This window comes from Trachypithecus francoisi, unplaced genomic scaffold (genome assembly GCF_009764315.1).
Source record: "Trachypithecus francoisi isolate TF-2019V2 unplaced genomic scaffold, Tfra_2.0 Lachesis_group17, whole genome shotgun sequence".
In the NCBI taxonomy this organism is placed as follows: domain Eukaryota; kingdom Metazoa; phylum Chordata; class Mammalia; order Primates; family Cercopithecidae; genus Trachypithecus; species Trachypithecus francoisi.
In genome coordinates this window covers 50,715,971-50,742,959 of record NW_022681462.1, presented here as the reverse complement: position 1 = coordinate 50,742,959, position 26,989 = coordinate 50,715,971, and the positions used below count along the sequence as shown (strand labels likewise).

The 26,989-nt window shown below is 41.2% G+C and overlaps 1 protein-coding gene across 1 annotated transcript in view; it reads left to right on the top strand.

The window, feature by feature from the left end:
• The first annotated feature begins 21,207 nt into the window (after positions 1-21,207).
• The window catches only part of SLC9A2 (solute carrier family 9 member A2), a 93,808-nt gene continuing 88,026 nt past the window's right edge, over positions 21,208-26,989 (top strand). The window contains exon 1 of the mRNA XM_033175587.1: positions 21,208-22,019. Within this exon, the coding sequence (XP_033031478.1) occupies positions 21,731-22,019 (289 nt within the window). The 5' untranslated portion in view covers positions 21,208-21,730. The remainder of the gene's footprint in view (positions 22,020-26,989) is intronic.

The window sequence follows — 26,989 nt, the reverse complement described above, 5'->3', positions numbered from 1 at the left end:
TTTAGATAATTTGCATCTTAATTCTCTCAACCTAATTTCTTACTTCCGTTTAGTCTTCAACTAGTCCTAAAACAATTTACTAATTTAAGAATTAATTCATTAGGCCAGGCGCGGTGGCTCAAGCCTGTAATCCCAGCACTTTGGGAGGCCGAGACGGGTGGATCACGAGGTCAGGAGATCGAGACCATCCTGGCTAACATGGTGAAACCCCGTCTCTACTAAAAAAAAAAAATACAAAAAATTAGCCAGGCGAGTTGGCAGCGCCTGTAGTCCCAGCTACTCTGGAGGCTGAGGCAGGAGAATGGTGTGAACCCAGGAGGCGGAGCTTGCAGTGAGCCGAGACTGTGCCACTCACTCCAGCCTGGGCGACAGAGCAAGACTCCATCTCAAAAAAAAAAAAAAAAGAATTCATTCAACAATTATTTGGAATATTTCTTATATTCCAGGTGCCGTACTAGGTTCTAGCACAACAGCAGTGATCAAGACAACCAGAGTTTCTGTAAGTCAGAAGTGGATCCAGACAACTAAGTAGAAACTTTCATTTCAGTGGGATGCTACAGGAGCCAATTAGAAAGGCACACTCATGGTGCAAAGCAAGGTTTTACAAAGAAAAATGCTACAGGAGCCCATTGCCTAGACTCATGGTACAAAGCAAGGTTTTACAAATAAAATGACATCTAAGCTATGAGTTAAAGAACCAAATAAATATAAATTGAAAAGGCAGAGGTAGAGAAGAGGTGTGTTAACATGAGTAAGAGTTATGGAGGGCATGATGGCTCAGAAGTTAAAGCAGTTAGATGTAGCACAGAGTTTGAGTGGAAAGATTATTGTCGCCACACAATGGATCACAGAATTAGAGAAACAGGAGGCAGAGAGGCTATTGTGGTATCCTAGGCTCCAGGTGCTGGTGGAGCAAATGGGATGAAGAGATGTGAATGGATTCCAGTGATATTTGGAAGTCATAGTAAGAAGACTTGGAGTTTGACTTGATGTGGCATATGAAGAAGAGAGATAAACCAAGTATAATGCCAAAGTTTCTTAAGCAGCCAAATAGACAGTCTTGCATTTAATAAAATGAGGATTTGAGGCAAGGGTCACATTGGATTCAGGAAGGGACAGATAATACATTTGTTTCTTTTTTGAAAATAAATTATTTTATTCTAGCAAGAACACTTAACATGAACTTACCCTCTTAACCATTTTCTAAGTGTACAATACAGTATTGTTAACTATAGAAATGATGTGGTACAGTAGACCTCTAGAAGGATTCACCTTGCATAATTGAGACTTCATGCCCCTTTGATGAGCAGTTCCCCATTTCCCCCTACCCCTACCCCCTAGCAAGTACCATTCTATTCTTGGATTCTGTTTGACTATTTTAGATGCCTCATGTAAGTAAAATCATGCAATACTCGTTCTTCTGTGACAGGCTTATTTTACTTAGCATAACGTCCTTAGGATTTATTTATGCTGCTTCATATTTCAGAATTTCATTTTTAAGGGTAAATAATATTCTGTAGGTTGTATTAGTCTGTTTTCACACTGCTATAAAGACACTACCTGGGACTGAGCAATTTATAAGGAAAAGAAGTTTAATTGACTCACAGTTCCTCGTGGCTTAGGAGGCCTCAGGAAACTTACAATCATAGCAGAAGACAAAGGGGAAGCAAGGCATGTCTTACATGGTGATAGGTGAGAGAGAGAAAGAGAGAGAGAGAGAGGGAGAGAGAGAGGAGTGCCAGAGACTTATCAAACAACCAGATCTCATGAGAACTCATGAGATCACAAGAACAGCATGAGGGAAACCACTCCCATGATCCAATCACCTCCCTCAGGTCCCTCCCTTGACATGTGGGGATTACAATTCGAGATAAGACTTGGGTGGGATCACAGCCAAAGCATGTCATAGGTATACCCCACATTTACTTTATCTGTTCATCCATCAGTGAACATTTAGGTTGCTTCCACATCTTGACCATTGTGAACAGTGCTGTGTTCACAATGTGAACACAATGTGCTAATACCGCTTCAGGGTCCTGATTTCAATTCTTTTGGATAAATACCTGGAAGCGATATTGCTGGATCATATGGTAGTTGAATTTTTAACTTTTTGAGGATTCTTCATACATTTTTTCCACAGTGGCTGCATCATTTTGCATTCTCACCCACAGCCTACAAGTATTTCAATTTCTCCACACCCTCACCAATACTTTCTTTTCTTTTTTGTAACAGGCTAATAGCTGCAAGGTGAGATCTCATTGTGGTTTTGATTTACATTTGTCTGGTCATTAGTGACCTTAAGCATCTTTTCATAAACTTGTTGACAATTTTTATGTCTTCACTGGAGAAATGTCTAGTTAAGTGTTGAGCTTATTTTTAAAATCAAGTTATTATTTCTTTTGCTATTGAGTTGCATGAGTTTCTTTATACAGAATATTTTGAAAATTAACCCCTTATCTGATACAAGGTTTGCAAATATTTTCTCCCATTCTGTAGGTTGCCTTTTTACTTTATTGATTGTTTCCTTTACTGTGTAGAAGCTTTTTCATAAGATGTAGTTCCACTTGTCTATTTTTACTTTAGTTGCGTATGCTTTTGGCATCATATCCATGATATTATTTCCAGGACCAATGTTGTGAACCTTTTTTTTCCTGTGATTTCTTCTAGGAGTTTTATAGTTTCAGGCCTTATTCCTTAGGTCTTTAATCCTTTTTCAGTTGATTTGTGTGTATGGTGTAAGATACAAATTCAACTTTATATTCTAAACATATTGAGTTACATGTTATATATCCAGGAGGCACTGTCTTGAAGTTAGCCATAAACATGAATCTGAGGTTCAGTGGAGAGTTTAAAGCTAGTGGGAGAACTGTACATCCCAAGCATGATCGGATCTGAATGTCAGGGTTGAGAAAGCGGAAACATTCATGGAGAATACAAGAAGAGATCAGAATGGTGAGGAACATCAACCAATAGCTCAACAATTAAAGGTGTGACAGATGAAGAGACCCTGCCATGGAGCCTAAGAAGATACAGTCAAAGCCATACTAGGAATGCTTTGGAGGAAGTATGGATGTCTGTATGCAAGAAGAAATTGAATAGCAAAGAGTAAGGGAGTAATTAGTGTAGTGTGGTTCTTAACACTATCCAAGAGAGGCAGATTTGGAGCTCATATGGAAGAACAAAATTCCTGTCCTGTTTGGACAGGAAATGAGGTACCCCTTCTATTGTAGCTAAAGGGAAAGAGAAAAATATCAGTATGAAACAAAATAAATAGTTAAACTGGTGTAAGGGAGAAAATTCTTGTTGATAGTTTCTCTTTTTTGGAAAATAGAGGGTAGAGTAGTGTCAAGGAAGAGGTGAAGTATTATGTTTAAGGAAACTAGATAAAATTAGAAAATACCTCCCAAAATTGAAAGAAGAAACTAAGAAAACCTGTTTTTTTGTGTGTGTGTTGTTTTATTTTTGTTTTTGCTTTTGTTTTTTGCAGCATTGAGCACCCAGGAATGGTGGGATATCATGAATTTATCCTGTTCCAAATCTGAATGGCTGCGCTATTTGCCAGCAGTGTTTGGGTGTATGTGCAGAGAAACCAGACATTTGGCCTGATTCAGGTAAGTGTTTCCCCAAGTGTGGAGCGAGAAGAACAATGAAAGAAGAGATCTGAGGATACTGGATTCTAGTTTTTGCTCAAAACCAGCTCCTTATTCTGCAATCGTTAACATTTTCTCAGAACTGATTGAAAAATTCAGAATTTAGTTATTTTTTATGCTTTTCCAAATCAATTAACTCCTTGGTCAACGTTAATGAAAGAAAAATGAGTTTTCCCTTAGGATTTCATGTTTAATTGCTGAATGTCTTGTTGACATTCTTATGTTTGTTTTGATGTGACTTCAATGGAAGTAGTGCATATATTGGTTTTTCTTATTTCCTATATCCAAATCGCTAGGACATATTTATATAATGATGTGCTAATTTACCATATTTCCACAATGTTTGAAAATTTTGCATCGATTAAGATTTTATACGTTACTACATCTAAAAAGGAAACATATCTCTAAATGGACATCCTGCCTGGCATAGCCTTTTGGATGAAGGTACAACTATGCCTGAGGAAGCAGTTTCCCACTTCCCAGAATGTAAATACATCTCAAGACAGAAAAACATGGAGATATGGGTGAAAGACATGAGTATGCTATTAGATTTATACATTATGACAAAGCATCTTGTGAATAGTAAATCATGAGTTGTTTAAATGGGATTTAGTGTACCAGGTGGAACCCAGATATAAGTACATGAATGTAGGCCTACTTACGGAGACAATTACATAATCTAATAAAAAGATTTAAAGAAGTGGGCTCTTGTCTTCTTGTTACAGTCCAATAGAGGAACTGGTTCCACGGCTTTGTTTGATGTCAGTGAATAATGCAACAGGTTTTAAGAACTGGTTCTTAAATAGTAAGGACTGGATTGCACTGCAGTCACGTTTTTCAAAAGTCAAAAACGAGTACTTTCTGCTGGATGTACACATGGCAAGACAGCCAGAATATTTTATACATTTTGATTGTCTTCACAATCTAACCATGACTCTGTCAGGCAGTGAGCCCTATCAGTTGTTAAAAATGATTTAAATATAGTCAAATAATTTGTTCTTGTGAACACAACCTAGCTACTATTTTCAGGTAAAGGGACATTTTCATTTTTCCCTTGTAGTCTAACTCCAAGTTTTCCTTGTCATCATTGTAAGCATAAATCTTGTAATATCTTCTCTTTGGAACCAAAGCTAATGGTGTAATGATATGAAGAAGAGAATAATCAGAGAGAATTTTCAGAAAAGATAAAAACACAGTAAAACCCTGGAATTAGATTTGGATTGGATTATAAAGAAAAGGAAGCATGCGTCCTTGTTTAGATGGGGAAAATTATGGGAGTGCAAATGTTTATATCAATATCTGAGATAAAAAGATGCATAAAGCTAGGTGTATATTAACATCAGGTGGAATCCTTTTTTCGCTTGTCAGTACACAAGTAACTGAAGTTAGAAACGTAATAAGAACATCATTATGTGAGTAAATATAGAACAGGGGAGAAAACTGTGCTGAGATTTCTTTTCTGATTTTGTTTCTTCTATATCAGCAACTACGGAGACTCTTATCACAGCCCACGACCTTTGTTGCAGGCCTTACTGCATGGGACTCTGTTTCATCTGCTTTTGTGCTTAGTCACTGTAGCCTCCTGTCTGCAGCTGTTTTCTCTACAAGGGGCAGGCAGGGTTGTGGCATCTTTAGAAAATAGGGCATGCAAGGCAGCAGGTGCCAGTGTCAGTAAAGGCCCTGACTGGCTCCTTGGCTCAGAATCCAGGCCATGCCTGAGCTAGGGTGTGTGTGTGACTATGTGACTGTGTGTGTGTGTGTGTTGCAAAACAAAGTTTCTTGGGCTTAGCTAGATTTCATTTTACCTTCTGAGTGAGCTTGTATTTTCCATGGAAAATGGACAACTCTTTCTTTTCCATAGGTCAGGAGGCTGTTCCTGCATTCTTTGGGACCAGAAAAATAATTTTCATTTCTCTTCTGTCCTTATCTGATTCTTTCCTCCTAAATCTCATTTACACTGATGTAAATGTAATATTTTTTGATGACAGTCCAGTAGTGTGTAATCTCTTCATGTCTGAAATTCTGAACATCTGAAATTCTGTTTTATTCACATAGTATTTTTTTTTTTTGAGATGGAGTTTCACTGTTGTTGCCCAGGCTGGAGTGCAATGGCGCAATCTTGGCTCACTGCAACCTCCACCTCCACCTCCCAGGTTCAAGAGATTCTTCTGCCTCAGCCTTCCGAGTAGCTGGGATTACAGGTGCCTGCCACCATCACCAGCTATTTTTTTTTAATTTTTTTTATTTTTAGTGGAGACGAGGTTTCACCATGTTGGCCAGGCTGGTCTCGAACTCCTCAGCTCAGGTGATCTGCCCACCTTGGCCTCCCAAAGTACTGGGATTACAGGCGTGAACCACTGCGCCCGGCCCTTCACATAGCATCTTTTATTGAGGCCATACATTCATGTGAAAAACTTCCCAATCAATCTCGGGTAGATACCTGAAAGTAAATATTTAAGGCACACTAATCTGTTTGAATGATCAAAGTGCCAATTGTCATTTAGCCAAATGGAAGAGACCAAGCTGAGAGTCAGACGGCAAGATTCTTTACTTGGGGTTGGCAGTGACCTCTGAGCAAATCAGTGCTTTTTTTTTTTTTTTTTTTTTTTTTTTTGAGACAGCATCTCTCTCTGTTGCCCAGGCTAGAGTGCAGTGGCAGTCTCGGCTCACTGCAACCTCCACCTCCCAAGTTCCAATGATTCCCCTGCCTCAGCCTCCCAAGCAGCTGGGATTAGAGGCATGCGCCACCATGCCCAGCTAATTTTTGTATTTTTAGTAGAGACGTGGTTTCACCATGTTGGCCAGCTGGTCTTGAACTCCTGACCTCAGGTGATCCACCTGCCTCGACCTCCCAAAGGGCTGGAATTACAGGCGTGAGACACTGTGACAGGCAAGTCAGTGCATTCTTAAGGACCTCATTCTCTACAGATGCAAATGCAGATATTGCAATGGAAAAGATTGGAAGTGTATGTGTATGTGTGTGTGTACTTTTTTTGTGTGCTTGTATAATCCTGAAGACCCAGCTCTTTCTTCTTCCAGTCAGATATCCAGAGTTTAGCATAGGAAAGGATAGGAGTTGAAGATACCATTAGTTAGAAGTGGGATGTGGATGTTGTCTTTTCTTGCTGGCACTGTGGAGGCTGTCACCTCCCCTGTAAGTACTACTAAAAATGCTTCTGAATGCTTTCCATTCAGTGATTCATTTGGCTCCAGTTCACGAGCTTGGATCACCTGGTTTACACTTGTGATGTAACTACTAAACATGAACATCTGGGAAAACAGTGCCTCAGGCCCAGTGAAACTTCTCACAGGCAGCCTCTTTGATGGTTCTAGTGTGTGTGTTCCTAATAAAGTGCTGTTGCAACTCTTTTCTGCTAACCTTTAACTTCAAGGACTGCAGGGAATTCTTGGCGAATTTGACCTACTAACTTCTGAGCTTGGCAACTTTGCCAAAGTTTTTCAGTAGTTGGAAATGAATCTGAGTGAATTTAATCTAAAACGTAAAACCTAGATAGGCCTGAATTTAAACCCGAGTAGATGTGAAATTAAGTCCAGTAGAATTGAAATTAGTTTCTTATTTCCATATCTGATATGATTTAGCCATTCTTGATGTTCATCATACTTAAAGATCCAAAGGAATATAGTGGTTCCTCCGAATGTTGAAACTGAAGAAAACATTTTTTTTTAAAAAAAGCAAAGGAGACCGAGTGCAGTGGCTCACACCTATAATCCCATTACTTTGGGATGCCGAGGCAGGCGGATCACGAGGTCAGGAGTTCTAGACCAGCCTGACCAACACGGTGAAACCCCGTCTCTACTAAAAATACAAAAATTAGCTGGGAGTGGTCGTACACGCCTGTAATTTCAGCTACTGAGGAGGCTGAGGTAGGATAATCGCTTGAACCCGGGAGGCAAAGTTTGCAGTGAACTGAGATCGCGCCACTGCATTCCAGCCTGGGCCATAGAGAGAGACTTCATTTCAAAAAAAAAAGCAAAGGGAAATAGTGAATTGAGTGCACAGTACAGACCAGTATTCTGGAAAATTACCTTTCCTCATCCATTTTTAAATATCCTTTTGGTGGTTTTCATAAGTACCTACAAGAAGTTATAAAAATAAAAGTAAGATCACAAGTTACTTTTGAATCACTGACAATTGATATGGTTTGGCTCTGTGTCCCCACCCAAATTTCATCTTGAATTGTAATCCCCACATGTTGGGGGAGGGACCAGGTGGGAGGTGATTGGATCATGGGGGTGGTTCTCCCCATGCTGTTTTCATGGTAATGAGTGAGTTCTCACAAGATGTGATTGCTTGATAAATGTCTGGCAGTTTCCCCTGCTCTCTCCCTCTCTCTCTCTCTCTCTCTCTCCACCATGTAAGACCCGCTTGCATCCCCTTCACCTTCTGCCATGATTGTAAGTTTCCTGAGGCCTCTAGCCATGCTTCCTGTTAAGTCTATGGAACTATGAGTCAGTTAAACCTATTTTGTTTATAAAGTACCCATTCGCGGGTAGTATCTTTACAGCAGTGTGAAAACAGACAATACAACAATGTAAGTCCCTTCAATCCATTCCTAATTACACTTGTGAAGAAGTTACATTACTATCAGTCCACCCTTTGTGTAAGAAAACTGAGGCCTAGTCCAAATACATATTTTTATGATTCCCTGAGATTTATATAGGATGCAAGTGTTATTGACCGATATTGTTGGCCATTATGCATCGTATTATGTGATACAGAAAGTCTCGGGTCTGGCAGGGACCACCTGGTACCATTTAGGGTGGACAGTTAATATTCATTCAGTGTCTACACTCTGCAAACCTGTGCTAGGTGCTTATACATACATTTCCACAGTCAATCCTGACAGGGCTGTCTAAAGTAGGCCTTATTATTCTGATTTCATAAATGAAAAAATAAAGAAATTAAAGCCTGAGAAGCTAAAGAAAATGACCATATTATAAGTTATTCATGATAACTACTATATTTTGTTTACAATTCATTCATTTGTAACATTCATTCATTTTCTTTCTCTACTAATTCCAGGAGGAAAAAGAAGATATCCAAATATAAAATCAAAGACTAATTCAAGTTAACAATGTGATAAGTTTAAAATTTATATTTAATTGTCAAAGAATGGTAAATACAATATGTACTGATAAACAATCAAGTCTAATATTTGGTCAATTATGCCAGAAAAGAGGATATTTATAGAAGGACAATTTTACTCTTCAATGGAATTCTCAGTGAGTCTCACTGTAATATGAAATTTCATTTCCAGGGCCATTGATTTTGCATGTTTGGTCATTTATCTTGATGATGCCATACTGTCTTCATAAATGAATCTGTTTTTGGATGTTTATAGTCTGTCCATTTTACTGAACACATACTTTTACAATAGGAGAGCATTATAATTATTATTATCATTATTTTTAATATAGGAAAATATATCCCATATTGGTTCATTGGCCTGAGTTAATGGTTTTCTCTTCAAAACTACTATAATACTTTTCATAAAGTTAAATATATATTCCAGAAGAGCATGGAATATATTCAATGTCTATCAGAAAATATGCATTTACAATTAGTCTTAAGGAGTAAAACTTTCCTGTTATTTGAAACATAATTTGTATGGAAGCCAAGTCAGGTATCTTTGCAAAGAGCATACCTGAATTATCTCAAATCTCTAAGCCCAGAATAAGCAAAATGTTCTCTACCTGGGACTGTGGTATAAACAGGATGTATGTACTAGTTTCTAAACATCAAAAAATTGAAAATGTAAATAGTAGATTTACTGAATTAGAAGTAATGTATAGAATTGTTCTGCATTAATTTCCACTTTTTCTTTCAAAAGATAACATATAGAACAGGTGAGAGTGTAGAAAATATCTTCGTCCTGGTTTCCTATGATCCTGATTTCATAATTATCAGGTTCATCCATTTTGTATATCCCATTGCCAGAATGTATTTGAGATCTAATTTTAATATATTTATGATCTAAAATAAAAGGCTATAACTCATCTGGAAACATTTAATGAGGACCTGCCATGCTAGAGGGAGAGTCCTGGTCACTGAGAATGACAATGCGCAGCCCTGGAAATCAGGCAGCCGACATGGAGTTGATTGCAATTAAAGTTTCATTCTAGAAAGATGGGGGAGGTTACATTTTGAATGAAAAATGTCTCATTTTGTGAAGGAAGCTTTGCAATTACTCTGTGGTAACGGGTAACATAAGGAAGAGTGAAGGCATTGTTCCTCACCTAAACAGTTGTGTGTACTTGCCTTCATACTCTTCATTGAGGTTTTCACAAACATGGACTCTTTCCTTTTAATTCAGCCAACTGATTTCTTATATTTCAGCTTCCATATCACGCTTCCTAGGGATGGGAAGAGAGAGAGGGGAACCTTCTCACTGGGGTGTAAGTGGAGTGGCGCTCTGTTGAGCCAATGGCTCTGGGACCCACAGTGGCATATTCAGAAGTTTAAGACTGTGGTGACTCTGCCTGCATCTGTGCTCAAATTCAGCCTTGCTGAAGTGGCTTTGCTCATTTGCCTAAATGTATATTTGGATCCTGGGCAAATTTAATAACACACCAAGAAGTACTGCTTTGGAAAACCCACTGTATGTGATGCAGAAAAATTATATTATTCTGCTTATTATATGCAAAAAGAAAATGGGGCTATTCTGGAAAAAACATCAATTGCTTGATTCTTCAAGCAACCTGGTTCCCTAACTTCAGAAAGAAACCCCTGGGATTAACTGTCTTTGGTATACAACACAGTCACTTCCATCTAAAGAGGAAGCCATGAATGAGACCAAGTTACAATTTGTGAGGAAGCTCCCAGCACTCTTGAGTAGAAAAAGCTAGCTCTAAGCTAACTCATACATATCAGGTGGTTCAAGTTCCTCTTCTGTATCTGAATACTTTTCAAGAACGAGGAAAGCATGTATAAAAGATGGAAGGAGAGTTTAGGAAAAACTGCACAGAACACACATTTGACAGAATGGCAAACAGAATGAGAAAGAACGCTTTGAGAATGAAGTAGGAAATGACCAGAAGGCCAATGCATGCCATTCGCTGATGTGTTTCACTCATTCAAACACTGACTGAGCATTTGCCAGGTGCTACTCTTCTACCAAACCCCTTGACTCAGCCGTGGATCTTCTCTATAGGAGTTTGAGTATAGTGGGGAGGCACACATATAAACAGATGGGGACAGTTAGAACACAGGGAGGAGACTGGGGGATTGTCTTGTAAGAAACAAATGGAGGATCACATGAAGCCATCTCGGCAAGGGTTTTTCTGCTTAGGGTATTCCTCAGAATTCCAGAACTGACAAAACTATCTCTAAGCAATATCTGTGACCCAGAAGGATATAGGTTTTTAGCGCAAGATCAAGGTGTGTGTTAGTCTGTTCTCGCACTGCTGTAAATACAGAGACTGGGTACTTTATACCCAGTACAAGAAGCGTGGTGAAGCATCTGCTTCTGGGGAGGCCTCGGGGAGCTTTTACTCATCGCAGAAGGCAACGTGGGAGCAGGCATCTTACATGGCAAGAGCAGGAGGATGAGAGGGGAGTTGCTACACACTTTTAAACAACCAGATCTCACGACACCTCACTCTGCAGTACTAAAGGGGGATGGTGCTAAACCATTCATGAAAACGTCACCCCCATGATCCAATCACCTCCCACGAGGACCCACCTCTCACACTGGGGACTAGAATTCGACATGATTTGAGTGGGGACACAGATCCAAACCATATCAGGGTGGTGTATCTTTTTTACCAAGTGAATTCTAGCTCACATTAAGCACTGGAAATTATTTGGAAAAACTTTACTGAATTCAGCACTTTATGATATTTAAATCTTGCTCTACATTTATATAGTTCTTTCAATGTATATGCTTAGATTAGGGGTGTTACTTTTTAATACAAATAGCATATTTTACTTAGGCATGGAAATTGGAAGAAATCCCAGACTGTGGCCCTGGGCAAAAACCACTTGTGAGCTACATCTTCAGTTGATAGATTTGAGCTTACAACGTCAGTATCTTACAGGCTGTAGATTTGCTGCTAGAGTCAGAACTTTCTTCAGAGTTTGACTCCAGGCTTCAGCTTCCATGTAAGTTTTATGGCAATCTATTAGAAAATTAACTTCAGTAGTTAATTATGGGTGTCTATTACAAGTCTAAAAAAATCAGTTGAAAGATGTGTTGAACAAATAAATCAATGGCTAACTTTTTGCAGCCCTTTTCTCAAAACCCAAAGTATACATTAAAAGAAACAAATATACATATTTTAAACAGAAATATATATATATATCTGTTTAAAATATATTCAAAGTTCAAAGTTAAAACATTCTACTCTTGAATCCTCCTTTTTTTCCAGTTCATTCCTCCTAATACTCCTACTACATCATTACTTGCCTCCACCGAGGCAGCTGAAAGCCATCGATCCTAGCAGGGGATCCCCAACTCCTATCTCAACCGGGTCTGCTCTTCCTTCATACCTGGCATAAATTCCATGTTCCACCATATGCCACTCCTTTGCAGAAGCACTCGCCCTTTCCTATATGCCTGATAAACCATAATGCAGGTTAAGTCTGATCTCTGCTTATTCCATGTTTACACCTGTGCAAGTGAATACAGGATGCAGAAAACACACAATTGAGCTAACTGGTCCCATTTTAAATTCATGGTTATTCACCTCAAGTGGGTCCTTAATTCTGTTAGGAGTCCTGAATTTATTTTCCTACATTTCCTCTTGTATTTTCTTTAATAAACATTTTATATTTTCATCTTTCTCCTCAAAATTCCAATGTCTCTTTCTTCATCCTCACTGTTAATGGAATATTACAGCAATGACACTAGAACTTTACGAAGCTCTCCTTATGGCATCTGCTCACCACCTCGTACATGTACCCTCCTTTGCCTGTTGCTGTGGCTAACTCGCTCTCAGCCAAGCCTAATCCCTCAACCAGCATCTAGATACCACCCCTGTCATCTTAATAGAACAGTGCTTCAGAGATTTCCTTTTTCTCTTCTAAGTCATCCATGTTTGTATTTTCATTGGTTCATTTTCACCACTATGCAAATCTGCTGTTATTTCTCCAACTTTTAAACGTTTTCTTTTTTTCCTTGGAGGCAAGGTCTTGCTTTGTCACCCAGACTGGAGTGCAGCGGTGCAATCTCGACTCGCTGCAACCTTCGCCTCCCAGGTTTAAGCAATCCTCCTGCCTCAGCCTCCTGAGTAGCTGGGATCACAGGCACGTGCCACCACGCCCGGCAAATTTTTGTATTTTTAGTAGAGATGAGGTTTCGTCATGTTGGCCAGGCTGGTCTCAAATTCCTGATCTTAGGTGATCCACCTGCCTTGGCCTCCCAAAGTGCTGGGATTACAGCTGTGAGCCACCATGCCCTGACAAAGATTTTCATTTTTTAGATGTGTGTTTCTCTCCAGCTAAAATTCTATTTGTTTCCTTCCCCATGCAGTACAATTCCTTGAACTAGATGTTGATCCTCACTATTTCCAACTTCTCTCCTGCATAGCTTTCTTGAACCCACTCCTGTCAGGATTTTACATCTACCACTCCACAAAAGTTGTTCTTCTCAAGGTCCCCAAACTTCAGTGATTTTAAATCAAAGGCCATGTGTTAGCCCTCATCTTACTTAACCCATCAGTGGCATTTAATACTGTTTTTTACTCTCATCTATAGAATACTCTTTTTGTTTGGCTTCCTGGACATAGCAGTCATACGAATTTCTTCTTATTTTCTTAATGTCTCAATCTCTTCACAGGTTCTTAATCAGCTCCTTAGCCTCCAAATGTGGGTATGCCATATGGTTCAGTCATTGGGCCTCTTCTTTTCTCCTCCTACACTCACTTCATAGGTGATCTCAGTGCTAGCTATGGAACAGGTGGTCAGGTAACTGCTAAAGACCAGTACTTCCCTTCCTTAGTGTAGAATGGTTGCTTGGGAAAAAAAAAAAAAAAAACTGCTCAGCCAGAGACTATATTTCCAAGTTCTTCTCACATCTAACTGTGACCACTAGTCTACTTCTTGTCAATGGTGTATGAACAGAAGTGATCTGTACTCCCCAAACTTTCCTATGTGCATCATTTCTTTGTCCTCCATACCAGCAGAGTGAAGATGCCAATTGGCAAGCCTCTGTTAGCCTAGATTCCTGAATGACTTTGTGGAGCAGAACCCCTCCTACAAACCAACTCCTTTTCGCTATTGTGAATTGGACTTTAACTGAGTGAGAGATTTCTATTCATTTCAGTCACTAGGGCTTGGGGCTTGAATTTCAGCTCCATCATTTAGGGGCTGAGTTTCTCTGTAATAGCACAGTATTTTCATAACTGTTAATAATACACCAATTGATTGGTTGATGATATATCCATTCTGATCCCCTAAACTCCAAACCTGAATATTCAACTGCCTTTGACATTTCCAGTTAGAGGTCTGACAGATACCTTAAATTTACCATCTCCAGAATTCCTGACAAATATCTCCCTCACCTACCTCTTCCACAACCTTCCCTGTCTCTGTTAAAAGCAACTCCATTCTTCCAGTCCTCAGAGCAAAATGGCCTACGGTTAACTTAAAAGGTTCCTCTCTTTCTCTCACTCTCCAAATCTGATCTTTTAGTAATAATCTCAGACCTACCTGAGAATAAATATATATTCAGAATTCAAACATCTCTAGAATATGACCACTTCTTATAACTCCTACTGTCACCAAATTGAGTTGAACTAGCATCATCTCTTGTTTGGATTATTCTAGAAGCCTTCTACCTTCATCTCTGCTTTTCCCTTTGCTCCCTTAAAATCTATTCTCAATGCAAGAACTGAAGAAACCCTGTTAAAATAAAAGTCAGATAATCTCACTTGATTCTGCCCAGACCTTCCAAAGATTTCCCATCTTAGTGTAAATAATGATGTTCTTGCCAGGGCATCCAGGACCGTTTATGCTAAGGCCTCTGTTCCTTCCCTAATTCCCAAAACCTTTGATATTTATTTCTCTTGTTGCTTCTCACATTCCAAGCACTCTTGTAGCTATGTATGCATGGAGTAGAAGACAGGAAAGAGACTTGTGTTTTAGTATCAGTTTTCCCACTTAGACTGAACAGCTTTTGATAAGCTTTCTTTATTTTTCTTAGTCCTACATTTCTTATTTCCTAAACTAGGGTACATAATAATATTGACCACATAAAATTGTTGTTTAGTAAGTAAAAAAAAATACTAGAACCACTAAATTCATGGTAACAGCATAATTATCATCGCTATCATCATCACCACCACCACCACCATCATGATCACCATCCTCGCCATCAGCATCATCACCATCTTTATTACCATCATTGTATTTATCATCATTATTCTGTAGCATAGTGTTTAAGAGTGTAACTTCTGGGGTCAAATTGCCTATATTCAAGTCTTGACTAGCTGTGCGACCTTGGGCAAGTTACATAATTTTTCTGTCTTTAGCTTCCTTATTTGTAAAATAGATACCCTAATGATATTTATAATTTTAAGGCATTATAAATATGTAATGAGATGGTGGATATAGCATTTGAAAAGGAGCCTGTCTCATTGTGTGTGCTCAGCAAATATTAGCCACTGCTAATATTGGGGCTCAAAAACTGATACCTCAAAATACAGTGCTTTGTACATGCTGAACCGAAGAAGAGGCCCCAAGTTCTCTCTGGCGTTCCTGTTCCCCACCATCTCCCCCTAAGTACAGGATAAAGTTGTTCTGTGAAGTTCCCTTATCTGCCTAAAGTCTGGACTTACCACAGAAAAAAAGAAAATTACCTCCAGTCCCTTCTCTGAGTTTTCATTAACTGAACTTATCTTGCAGGAAGAGACTAAAGTCTATCAACATACCTGACTTTTGTTACAAACCACTTACTGCTCTATGGGCTCAACAGACGTTGCCCCAGACCATTGCATGCTCTTCAAGCCCATTGAATTCCTGTAAACATAGTTTACTATCCCCCTAAAATCATCCACACTTCCCTATCTCCCTTTCCCCTGAGAAATAGAGTATAATAGCATCGGTACCCCACTGGGATATTGACCAACCACTCTGATTCTCCCCTTGCTCATGGTAGTAATACATTTGTAAAACCTCTTCTCTCATTAATCTGCCTTATTACGAGTTGGCTTTTCCACAAAACTGCTGAGGGTAAAGAGAAACTTACCTTAGCCCCAACAGTATTACTATATTTCTTCTGTCATGTTCTATAGTTCTTGAGGGCAAGATTTATGTGATCCATCTCTGTATCCCCTGCAGGAATGAATGCTTTGCACATAGCTGATTTTCAAAAAGCTAAAAAATACTTAATTTTTTGTTGTACAAATAAAGAAATGGATGGATGGATAGATGGATAAAAAAATAAGTAAACATAGGTAAGGCATAATGTAATACCCACTAAGTTTTAAGCTGATGTTGTCCCTTTTAGGTATTTTCAAGCTTTAAGGCTGATAACAGAACAAGATGAGCTCAGGGACTGCAGGGAGTATGGAGACTCAGAGGTATAGTCACTAGATGTCTTCCCCATAAAGAAATTACTGAGAAACCACAGAAACAGTCCTCTGTGAACAATCTGGACCTCATTCAGATTGGAAGCAGCTGATGAGATTTTCTGAGGTAAACTCTTGTTAGTTAAGATCTGCACAAACATGTTTTTTAGAGTGAACTTGGGATAAATGGAAACTCAAAAAGCTTTGGGAAATTACTAAAGATCGTAGAGCAGTGGAAAGTGGAGAATGGTGCTTGAGTGAAGACTGGCATTTTTTGAAGATAGGCATTTTTGACTCTGCTTTCTCTATTTCCAAGATTGGAAATGGTCAGATTTCTATTTCCAGTATTTTAGCAGTTAAGTATGTTCTAGAATAGTAAACAAAATGTACATTTGCAAAGGTACTCCTTGTTTTCTACTTCTGTTTCTAGAAACATCTTTGCCATGATCCCTTGAAGCATTCTCATTTATTGGGTCCCCAAAGGTACAAAGAGGCTTAGTTGCAGGTACCTAGCAACTATATATACTCTACAAATATTTGTTGAATTGATGAGTGAGTGTGCCTTATATGTAACAACAGGATTCTATTTAGAAGTTCCTATGGGAACTGTAAAGGTCATTTACTATCCCTCTAAAATCATCCATATTTCCGTATCTCTCTTCCCCCTAAGGAGCAGGGTATATAAGCATCAGTAACCAAGACAGACTTTAGTTTTTCTTCCTGCAAGATAAGTTCAGTTTTTGCTGTCTGACTGCCTTACATGTCAGAGTTCAGATGATACATGACAAAGTTGAAAGGACAGGGAGTCTCTCTTCCCACATGTGACATCACAGTATCTGGAGCAGGATGAGCCAGGATGTAGGCGTGTGTCCATTCTACACAGATGTTTTAAATTCATATCTTAAATTTTTAAAACTTTTTATAAAGAAATGTGAAATTACTTGTCCCAAGTCCCTTATTTTATGGAAGTAAACCAAAGCACTGAAAAACTTGGTGGGTGGATATCTGAAACTGACTCTTGGCTTAAATACATGAGGAGAATTCAATATTAAAAGTACCATAGTTAGCTGGGTGTGGTGGTGTGCCTGTGGTCCCAACTACTTAGAAGGCTGAGAAGGGAGGATTACTTGAGTCCAGGGGTTATTAGGATTTTGAGGCCAGCCTGGGCAACACAGTGAGACTCCATCTCTACAAAACCAAACAACAAAAAAAAAGTTCCACTATTATTTATAAGCTTGAATTTACAGAAAGTGCCTTTTCATAAAGCAAAACATTTCTCTGCTGAAACAAATATATGTGGCCAAAAAGAAAGAGAGAAAAACATTAATTCTGTGGGCATCAGTAAAATGTTCACACCACCACATGACTGCTCTCTGGGAAGAAGTCCTTAGATTTTTGCTGAGAATTAAGTCTCTTAAAAAAAAGAAAGTAGTTTAAACATTGAGAACTTTCAAATATAATAATAAAATAACCAAATCAACAATATTATGAGTGTTAACTTTTTATAGGCAAAGATTCTCAATTGATATATTACCCAACTAATGGCTAGAGGTTGCGCAACGTAGAATTTAAAGAAAGGGGAGTATAAAAGATGAATATTATAAAAATGTGCAAAGAATAGCGTGACATATTAGTATCTAACTATTATTAGTAACTATTGCGATTATTACACTGGTGTCTGAGGATGGAGCCGTTCCCTGGTCTCTTGTCTCTTGATTGAACATACATTGCTTCTGCAGACTAGCTTCTAATGGAGGTGCTAACCTCTGGCGCCGCACTGTGGTCCAGAAGAGCTACTGCCACTAATGAGCTGTTCCCTTCCTCTCTGTCAGCCTCTACTCTACATCTGAAAAAGACGGATAGCACATTAAGCCTTTTGGAGCTGTGAAGAATATGTTTGCTGGCATGCGGAGACCTCTGCCTGCTCCTTCATACGGAAGTTCCTGAGGTTTCAACATTCAACAAGTCTTCAGTAAGCTCTAAGCTCTGTACAGCAAGAGACACAAAGTTAAACCTCAGTTTCTCCTGAAGTTTCCAGGGCAGGAGCAGGGGATTTAAGATCAGTCCTGGGTTAGGTCAGGATCCTAATCTCTTCTGCATAGCTCGTATTTTTATACTTTAAGGTGCGTGTCCTCTTAAGCTAACTCTGTTTTATTTTACTAATTTCTTTCCCTTGGACCAGAAAGTGTTCCAAAATCCTTTGTGATTCCTGGTGATGCCAGATCTAGTGTCTTGCTTGATGGCTGTATAATTCAGGACAGTAATATTCTAACGAACCACTCTAGAGCAAAGTGCAGACAAAAGAAAAAAAGTACGCGTTTGCCTTAGAAGATTCATATATTCCTAGTAAATATTTCCATGCTATGTGAAAGTCAATCTCAAATCAGGTAACTATAATTTCTAAAAATATTTAGAAATTTTGTAATGTGATTAAATTCATACATCATTTGGATAGAAGGGGGAAAAAAGACATGAGAGATCCCAAAATGTGAACCAGGGATCACTGGAGGAAAACATTTCATGTGAAACTAGGAGAATTCATGTCCATCCTGCAACTGACCTAACTGTGAGAAAGGCCTGCAGTAGTGTGTGAGAGCTGCTCATTTCATCGTCAATTCATACATTTATTCGTCCAACACATATTTAGCAGGTGCTCACTGTCTCCAGGCACTATGCTAGGAACTAAAGATAAAAGAATGAGTCAAACAGACCAATACCTTCACAGAGATTTTCAGTAGGAGAAAAGCAAAATGATTAAATACTGAAAAGTTATGGGAAGTCAAAGGGCATAAAAGAAGACCCCCAATTAGTCCAGAAATTCAGCTACCAGGTAAGATGTCTAAAGGTCACTAAGAAACCACTAAAGGGTTTTAAATTGTACCCACGTTTCGCTTCTTGCTTCAGTCATTCCATGGGTTGGTGTTACCACTTTCATGGCTGAGCTCCTAGTCAGAGGGCATTTTGAAGAAATAGCCAGGCCAAGTCGCTCTCAGCATAGGGACATAATTTAACTCTTGTAAGATTTGCTTTAAGGGAAAGATGAAAAGAGTGTCTTTTTAAAACTAATTTATTTACCTCCCATGTACAAGAATAAATAAAAGGACTTTTTTTTTTTTTTTCAAATGTAAAAAAGAAAAGTGGATAGCCTTTGACTTCAGTAGCATAGATGTATAAAGTTAAATTGATACCACACAGGGTCTACGGGCAGTGAGGGCCCAGAAACAGGTTTGTCATTCATTTTCTTGTTCATGATGCACAATCATTCTTAAAAGTGTTGTGCGACAAACTCCTATAAATTATTGTCTAAATGTGCCCTCTCCCTATTACTATGTCACTAAGTGTGCAGACCTGCCTGATTCACTTACTAAAACTGTATCCTGCCATAACTTTTTGGAACAATCCCCAAAATATTCTCCACTGCTTATTTTACAGTAGCTGAGAATATAGCCTGCCGTTTATGGGCAACTAGTCATGAGATAGAGGGTGAGATGAAACCAGTGTTAGCCTGGGTAGGCCTGGGCGTGAATTCCTTCCAGACACTTACTTAATGTGTAAACTTGATTAAGTCTATTTGTTTTAAAACATTTTTACACTATATTTCTTCACTTTTCAAATGGGCAAAAAATATCTGCCTCTTTGGATTTTTAACAGAAAAATGCAAGTTAAGTGCCTTGTATTGAGCTTCCCATGTAGAGATAGGTACTCAAAAAATTTCAAAAGCTCTTATTTGCTGCCTTTTCATGGGGCTATGTTAGGCACATACCTTTAATAAAAGTTTCCAGTGAAAGGAGAAGGGGAGGCTGAGTTTGGGATGCGCAGTGATTCTTTTTAAGATAATATCTTTAGTTTCAATTCTGTAGCACTTTTGAAAAACTGGTGCTTTGTGAAATAGCAAATGAGGTGGTGCTCTGTAACATCTCTCAGAATTCTTCTCTCTTTTTAGCCTGGACCTGTCCCTCCATTACTTTGAAGGTCCAAAGAGGGCTGTTCCTTATTTTCTTCTATGCAGGTGGAGGATTTTTTTTTTCTTGTACCCTCTGCTGACATCTCATTGATTTTCTATGTTAAAACTTAGAAAAAAAAAACAAAACTGCTTTGAAGGTCGAACTGCCTGGTGTTTGTTTAATAGTAGAAGCCACGTGTTTTGACATATCAAAGATTAAGAAAAGAGGAGGATTTTTATTTCATACTATCAAAGGGAAAACTTTCAGTTAATTGAATGGCAACTAGTCCCCTTTGTGCTCATTTCAGTTTCTGGCGATAAAGATGCTCGAACAGTGAGATCGCAACCAGTGAAGAAGGCTGCGCTCTGAAGGACAGGAAAGGCTGGCTCTGCATGAGAAAGCCCTTTTAGATCCAGGAGAATCGCGCTTCCTTTCTTTTCCTAACCACAGCCTGTCCTGTAATTAGCGGAGCAAGTCCATCTGAGCGAGGCAAATCACTGGTTTTCCATGAAATAATTATATTTCTTATGCTCTTGGACATGTACACCTCTAAGCCTAAAAGCAGAGAAAGATGTTTTGGTTTTCCGTGAGCTGGGGGAGGGAGAAGAAAAGTGGCAGCGACAGTGTAGCAAATGGGTGAAAGCAGCACAGCGTGGCAGAGGAGAGAACAGGATTCCGATTCCGCGGGGGCGTGGGAACACTGAGTCCCGCACAGGGAGTTTCCCTGCGCAGGGCACCTTGTGCGCCAGTTGATAAACTCTCGCAAAGGAAACAAAATTTGGCTTTCCTAAACTTTCTGTACGTTCAGAGAACCCCACGCCGTGTCTTGGCCTCCGCAGCGCCGGACTGGGGTGACAGCACCCCTCCTCCACCGGCCCGGGCTTCTCCTCCGGACCGCGAGCCTGTGGCGGCTCCCCGCGCGCCCAGCGCACCGGGGTGTCCCCTTGCAGGAGCCTGCGGGGGCGGGGGAGGAGGGAAGGGCGCGACGCGTGGGTCGCGCCGGTCCCTTCACTGGATGGACGTCCGACGCTGCCTCCGGGGCGGAGACAGCTCCGGCCACCATGCGCCCGGTGCGGCGATTCCACCCACACTTCGCCGGCTCTGGGGGTGGCAGGTCTTGGCGCGCGGTGCCTGCGCCAAGGGAGGGCAGCCATCGCCCCCGCGGTCACTGGGGCCCTGCGTACCCCGCGGGCTCGAGCAGGTGCGCGGTGTGCCGGCCGGGTCCCCTTGTCCTCCTGCCCCGCGGCTTGGGCGCCGCGCCCGCCCCGCCCCCGCCCGCGGGCCGCCCTGGGCAGGGCCTGCAGCTGCAGCTGGAGAGCAGCTCACGGGCATGGGCCGGCGGCCGGCGGCGGAGGGCGGCTGAGGGCTGCTGAGGGTCCGCGCAGTGGCCTCTTGTCGCCCTGCACGTGCCTTGCCAGGCAGTGCGCCTGCTCACAGCGAGGACCTAGCCCTCTGGTTGCAGAGACCCGGTCCCGCAGCAGCGGCGGGTGGCTCTCGCTGCCCTGCTCTGCACGGGGCAGGGCGGAGCGGGCTGCGCAGCCCGGGCGCGATGCGTTGAGCACTCGGAGGGCCAACCGCCGCTCCTCTCGGCGGCAACCGGCGGCACCCATGGAACCACTGGGCAACTGGAGGAGCCTGCGGGCGCCACCGCCTTCGATCCTGTTGCTGCTGCTCCTGCAGGTGGCGGGGCCCGTGGGCGCCCTGGCGGAGACCTTGCTGAACGCGCCGAGGGCCATGGGCACCAGCTCCAGCCCGCCCAGCCCTGCGAGCGTGGTGGCTCCCGGAACGACGCTGTTCGAGGAGAGCCGGCTGCCTGTGTTTACCCTGGATTACCCCCACGTGCAGATCCCCTTCGAGATCACTCTGTGGATCCTGCTGGCCTCCCTGGCCAAGATCGGTGAGCTAGCTGGACTCGTGGGGAATGGGAGGCGATCTCGTGGGGACACCTGGAGGGTGACTGGGGCAGTCAGCTGACCTCTGGTCACTCAAGATAGTGACCGCCTCATCTTGAGTCAGGGCAGGGGCTACAGATGGAGCAGCTTCTTCTGGTTGAAAAGGACTCTAGGAAGAGCAGTTTCGCGTTTTGGTTCTTAAGTGAACATTGGCCTTGAAATGGCCCCAAAGTGTAAGTTCTACAAACTTAGCGATTGCTGCTTACTTCTGCCGCACGGAACGCCAAGTTTGTCAGCCCTCTGCTTAAGCTGAGTGAGACCTGTTTATTGAAGTGTACCAGTCTCACCTGCAGGGAGACAGGTGCAGATGAAACCTGGAGCTATTCATAATGTGGTTAAAACCCTGGATGCTACAGGAGAGAGGCGCCTTGGCAGTGACACAGACCCTGCTGTGCGCCTGACTAATGAGGTGCATGGAAGGGGACCAGGGACACCTGAGTGCCTGCAGCTGCAATAGAAACGCCCTGTCTCCTCCCTCTATTGGGTTGAGGCTGTCACTCTCCAGGAAGCTTTTGCTTCAAGGGTGGCTGAGGCCAGTGAGGTGAGATGCATATTTAAAAATAATTAACTCTGGGCCCAGGACAATGGCCCAGCCTGTAATCCCAGCATATTGGGAGGCCCAAACGTGAGGATCCCTTGAGGCCAGGAGTGCAAGATAAACTTGGGCAACATAGCAAAACCCCACAATACCAAAATAAAAAATTGGCCGGGCGCGGTGGCTCATGCCTGTAATCCCAGCACTTTGGGAGGTTGAGGCGGGTGGATCACGAGGTCAGAAGTTCAAGACCAGACTGGTCAACATGGTGAAACTCTGTCTCTAGTAAAAATACAAAAAAATTAGCTGGGTGTGGTGGCGGGCGCCTGTATTCCCAGCTACTAGAGAGGCTGAGGGAGGGAATTACTTGAACCCAGGAGGCGGAGGTTGCAGTGAGCTGAGATTGCCACTGCACTCCAGCCTGGGTGACAAAGCGAGACTCTGTCTCAAAAATAAATAAATAAATGAAAAGTAGCCTGGTGTTGTGGTGCATGTCTGTATTCCCAGTTACTTGGAGGCTGAGGCAGGAGCCTGAGGGAGGAGGATCGCTTAAACTCAGGAGGTTGCGGTTGCAGTGAGCCATGAATGACACCATTGCACTCCAGCCTGGGCCACAGAGGGATACCTTGTCTGAGGAAAAACAAAACAAAACAAAACAAAAAAACTACCCACGTTCACACTACCTTTAACTCTCATTTTGAAAGCAGAAACCTCAGAATATATTATCTCATCTTCATTACCCATGCCCCAGAAACTTTTATGTTATAAGCATGGTGCTTTATATTATTTTTACTTTATATTTTAAAGACTTTATAAAAATCCTGAAATATAATAACTACTGTTATAATGAATCAAATATGTTATTAGGTCCAAAGAATGTAGGCATTACATATGTTTTATGTCTTTACCCTGTGAGATGAGGCAGATTTCCATAAAGAATGAAAAGACACATTGTCTGCCATCCTCAGGGAGCTTATTGATGAGTAGAGAGAGATGTACACACTATGTGATTATTGCCCAGGACACTGCTAAGTAGGGTGACAAACTCAGAAAAGATAGTATGCCATTGCAGGGAAGCAGAGAGCACTTCCTCGTGCAGATAAAACTTTTAAACTGGATTTTCCAGGATGACCAGGATCTCGTCAGTTAGAGAGAAAAGGGAGCAACATTCTGGAGAGGAATGAACAAAGACATAAATTGGGAGGGGAGTGCAAAACAGGTAGAAGGGATGGTTTACAGGAGGGTGGAAGTTGTGGTAGGTAAACCGGAAGTAAATCTCCATGCCAGATAAGATTAATTAGATTCTATTAGTGGTGACTAAGAGAGACACATATTATTTAATGACTCTGAAGTCTGTAATTGACTGGCTTTGACGTGGTTCTACTAGTTGAGTGTCTTAATTCCACTGATAAATGGTATAAGGGAGAGGGACTTCCCCATCCATCAACCAGATATGCACATTTGTGTAAATTCATTGCCCCTAATAATAAACTCAGATGCCACAAGCCCGCCCTGTAGGGAGTGGCAATATTAATACTCCCACTAGTTGAGGTGGAAACTCTGAGTGAGTTTGCACCCAGAAGCACACAAAGTGGCGAGCCAAAATGAATGACTTGTTCCCTGTCACTCCCTCTGAGCCCCAAGGCTCCATCACTGGAGGGCTGCTTCTGTGCCTGTTTCCATTACTGCTTCTCTGTTGCCATTTCTATTCCAACTCTCTCCTTTGTTCATCACTTCTGATTGTTTTAATCAGATTAATTACAATAATAACAGCCGCTAGGAGGCACTTAAGGGCATTATCTCTAATTTTTACAGTCACTATGCCGGGTAGATGTTGATTTCCTGGTTTCATATAGGAGAAAATGAAAAAATGGGGAGATTAACTTGGTGGTGGGTGGTGAGCCAGCATTCCAGCCAGGTCTGTCTCATTTCTCATCTTTGTGCGTTTCCAGAAGGCATGTTCTTTTGTGAGGATTAAATGAGAATGAATGTGTAACACCTTTAGAATAAAGCTGGGCACACTGTAAGCACTCCATCACTCCATCCATATTGTCATCATTAGTAGCAGTGAGGACAGTGGTGTAGTCAGAGTAGCAGTAGTAACTGTACAGTTTCTGGCACTACAGAACCTTTTCCACTATTCACTGTCCTGGGCTGCCTCCTGTCTCTCTTTACTTCTGTTTTGGCCTCAGCCTTCTGCAAGTATTCTTATTCTGTGGGCTGCCTTTCTGCACTTACTCTCTTGCTGTCCTATTCCATTCATTTGACTGGACCAGCTCACTCTCATTGTGTGATATTTTGTTAGAGGCATTCAGGCTCGCTTGCAAAACAGGTGCATTTGTCTCTCCACTAGCATCTTCTTAGCCCAGATGTGTTTGTATTCCCTGGGACCCCTCTGTTCTAGTTGCCAGTTTCTGCTTTCCCCTGCATCATGCTTTGCTATGGAAATCATCACATATTGCACCCCCTGTTCTCCCCCAAATTTGGAACGTCTCTGGCTACTATTTTATCTTTCCTTTCTGCATCTGAGCGTCACAGAGATGATAATTTCCACCCAGAGAGGGGTCTGAACAGCCAAATGGAGACTGCCATGGGTACAGTGAGGAGTTATTTCTCAGGACAGACTGTGAAGTTTGAGAGTCCAAAGTGCTGGTGCCTGGGGTATTTTCTCTAGATTCTCCTGCACAGAGCCCAGCCTTGTCCTGCAGCTTCCCCTGTGTTCCTAGAGGAGCAAGGAAATGCCCAGAAATCCCCACTCCTCTTCTTGCTCCCAGGGTCCTGAACTTTCTGTTTGGTTTTAAGCAGGATGGTCTTGGTGCTGTGGGACACTTTTGACTTGAATGACTTGTTCCCTGTCACTCCCTCTGAGCCCCAAGGCTCCATCACTGGAGGGCTGCCCATTAAACAGTCATCTAGTCATTTATCTTTCAACTTTTGCTCTGAAAAAGCCGTTTTGGGGTGGCTTATATGACTTACGTTGCTCATATTTGGGAATGAAGAGGAAGTGAGGTGTGCAGGTGGTTGTGAAACTGGGATAATGCAAATGCGAACCCCTGCAAAATGCCATGGTTTCTATTTAGGGCACTTTCATGCCATTTGTGTAGTGTACCTAACCTTACCTGCCTCAGAGAACATGGAGAAACATTGCTAGTGAAGAATCTAAACATGGTTAAATTAACAGGTTGTCCAAAGTGGAAGCTGCAAATAACATTTGTAGGGCATTTAAATAATGCCTGATGGTGAATTCAGAATAGTTTTCTAATATAATATATATTATATTACATATTATAAGCCAATATAATCTTAGAAATATTACAATCAGAAGTGAGAAAATCCATTTTTGGCAGAGTAATGAACGATGCAGCTTAACTCTTAATTGTTACACTTCATTATCAGGGAAAATCAACATCCTAATTACTTGGTCCAGAAAAAGTAGTTTTGTAATTATAAAATTTACCAAAACAATGATAATGATGATAAAGATGATGAGTATGTGCTTATGAAGTAGGTCAAAATATGTTTTTAAAGCACAGCAAATTTAGTATACCTCGGGAAAGCTTTAAAAGTTTTGTCAAGAAACGTTTCCACATTTGATTTTTACTGAGGTCCTCGCACGTGTGAATTCACATTATTCTTTCACTTTGAATATTTATATTTTGAGCAACTGTTGATTATTTTTACAGTTATAAATCCACACTTTGCTTGATAAATCTTGTACAGAGGGATGGAGTTCTACAGCCTGGAATAATGGGTAGCCAAAGAATTAAGATAAAATTTTCTGGTGTGTTTTAAGATTGCCTCCTCTGATTTCTTTGCCTGTGAAATGTCCCAGTGGGGTTTTTGCTACTTTGGGAGAACTTGGACATGGACTGTATTTCTTCTCAAGGTTTAAGGACGAAGCACTGAGTACCTTGCTGTCTAAAGTAACAGAGCCTCCTTCTTTGTCCTGGGGTTCCCCTAACATACCTTCCCATATCTTGAGATCTTGTGAGGCTGGCCTATTTCCGTCTCCTTTCAAGTGTCACTGGGTCACTCTGCTCTTTTGTATTTTCTCTGCCCCTTAGTTGGAGTAGGATGCAGAATTTTCCACCTCCCTCCATCCTGCTGTCGTGAAATTAAATAAATTATATTCTCATAATTTTAAGGGAAAGATAGCAGTTTGGCTCATGAAGACGTCTCCTCTGGGATCCAGGCTATGCTGAAATTGAAATCTGAAACCTAAGAGTTTCATATCTGTCTGAATTACAGAGACTTTGATCTCTGAAAAAAACTTATCCTTGCACTTAGCCTGTTTTTCTTTGTCGTCTGGTTTTCCTGAGGCATATTCATCAACTGGATGGTCAGTGGATGGAGCTCAGGGTCTTCACCTGCTATCTGAAC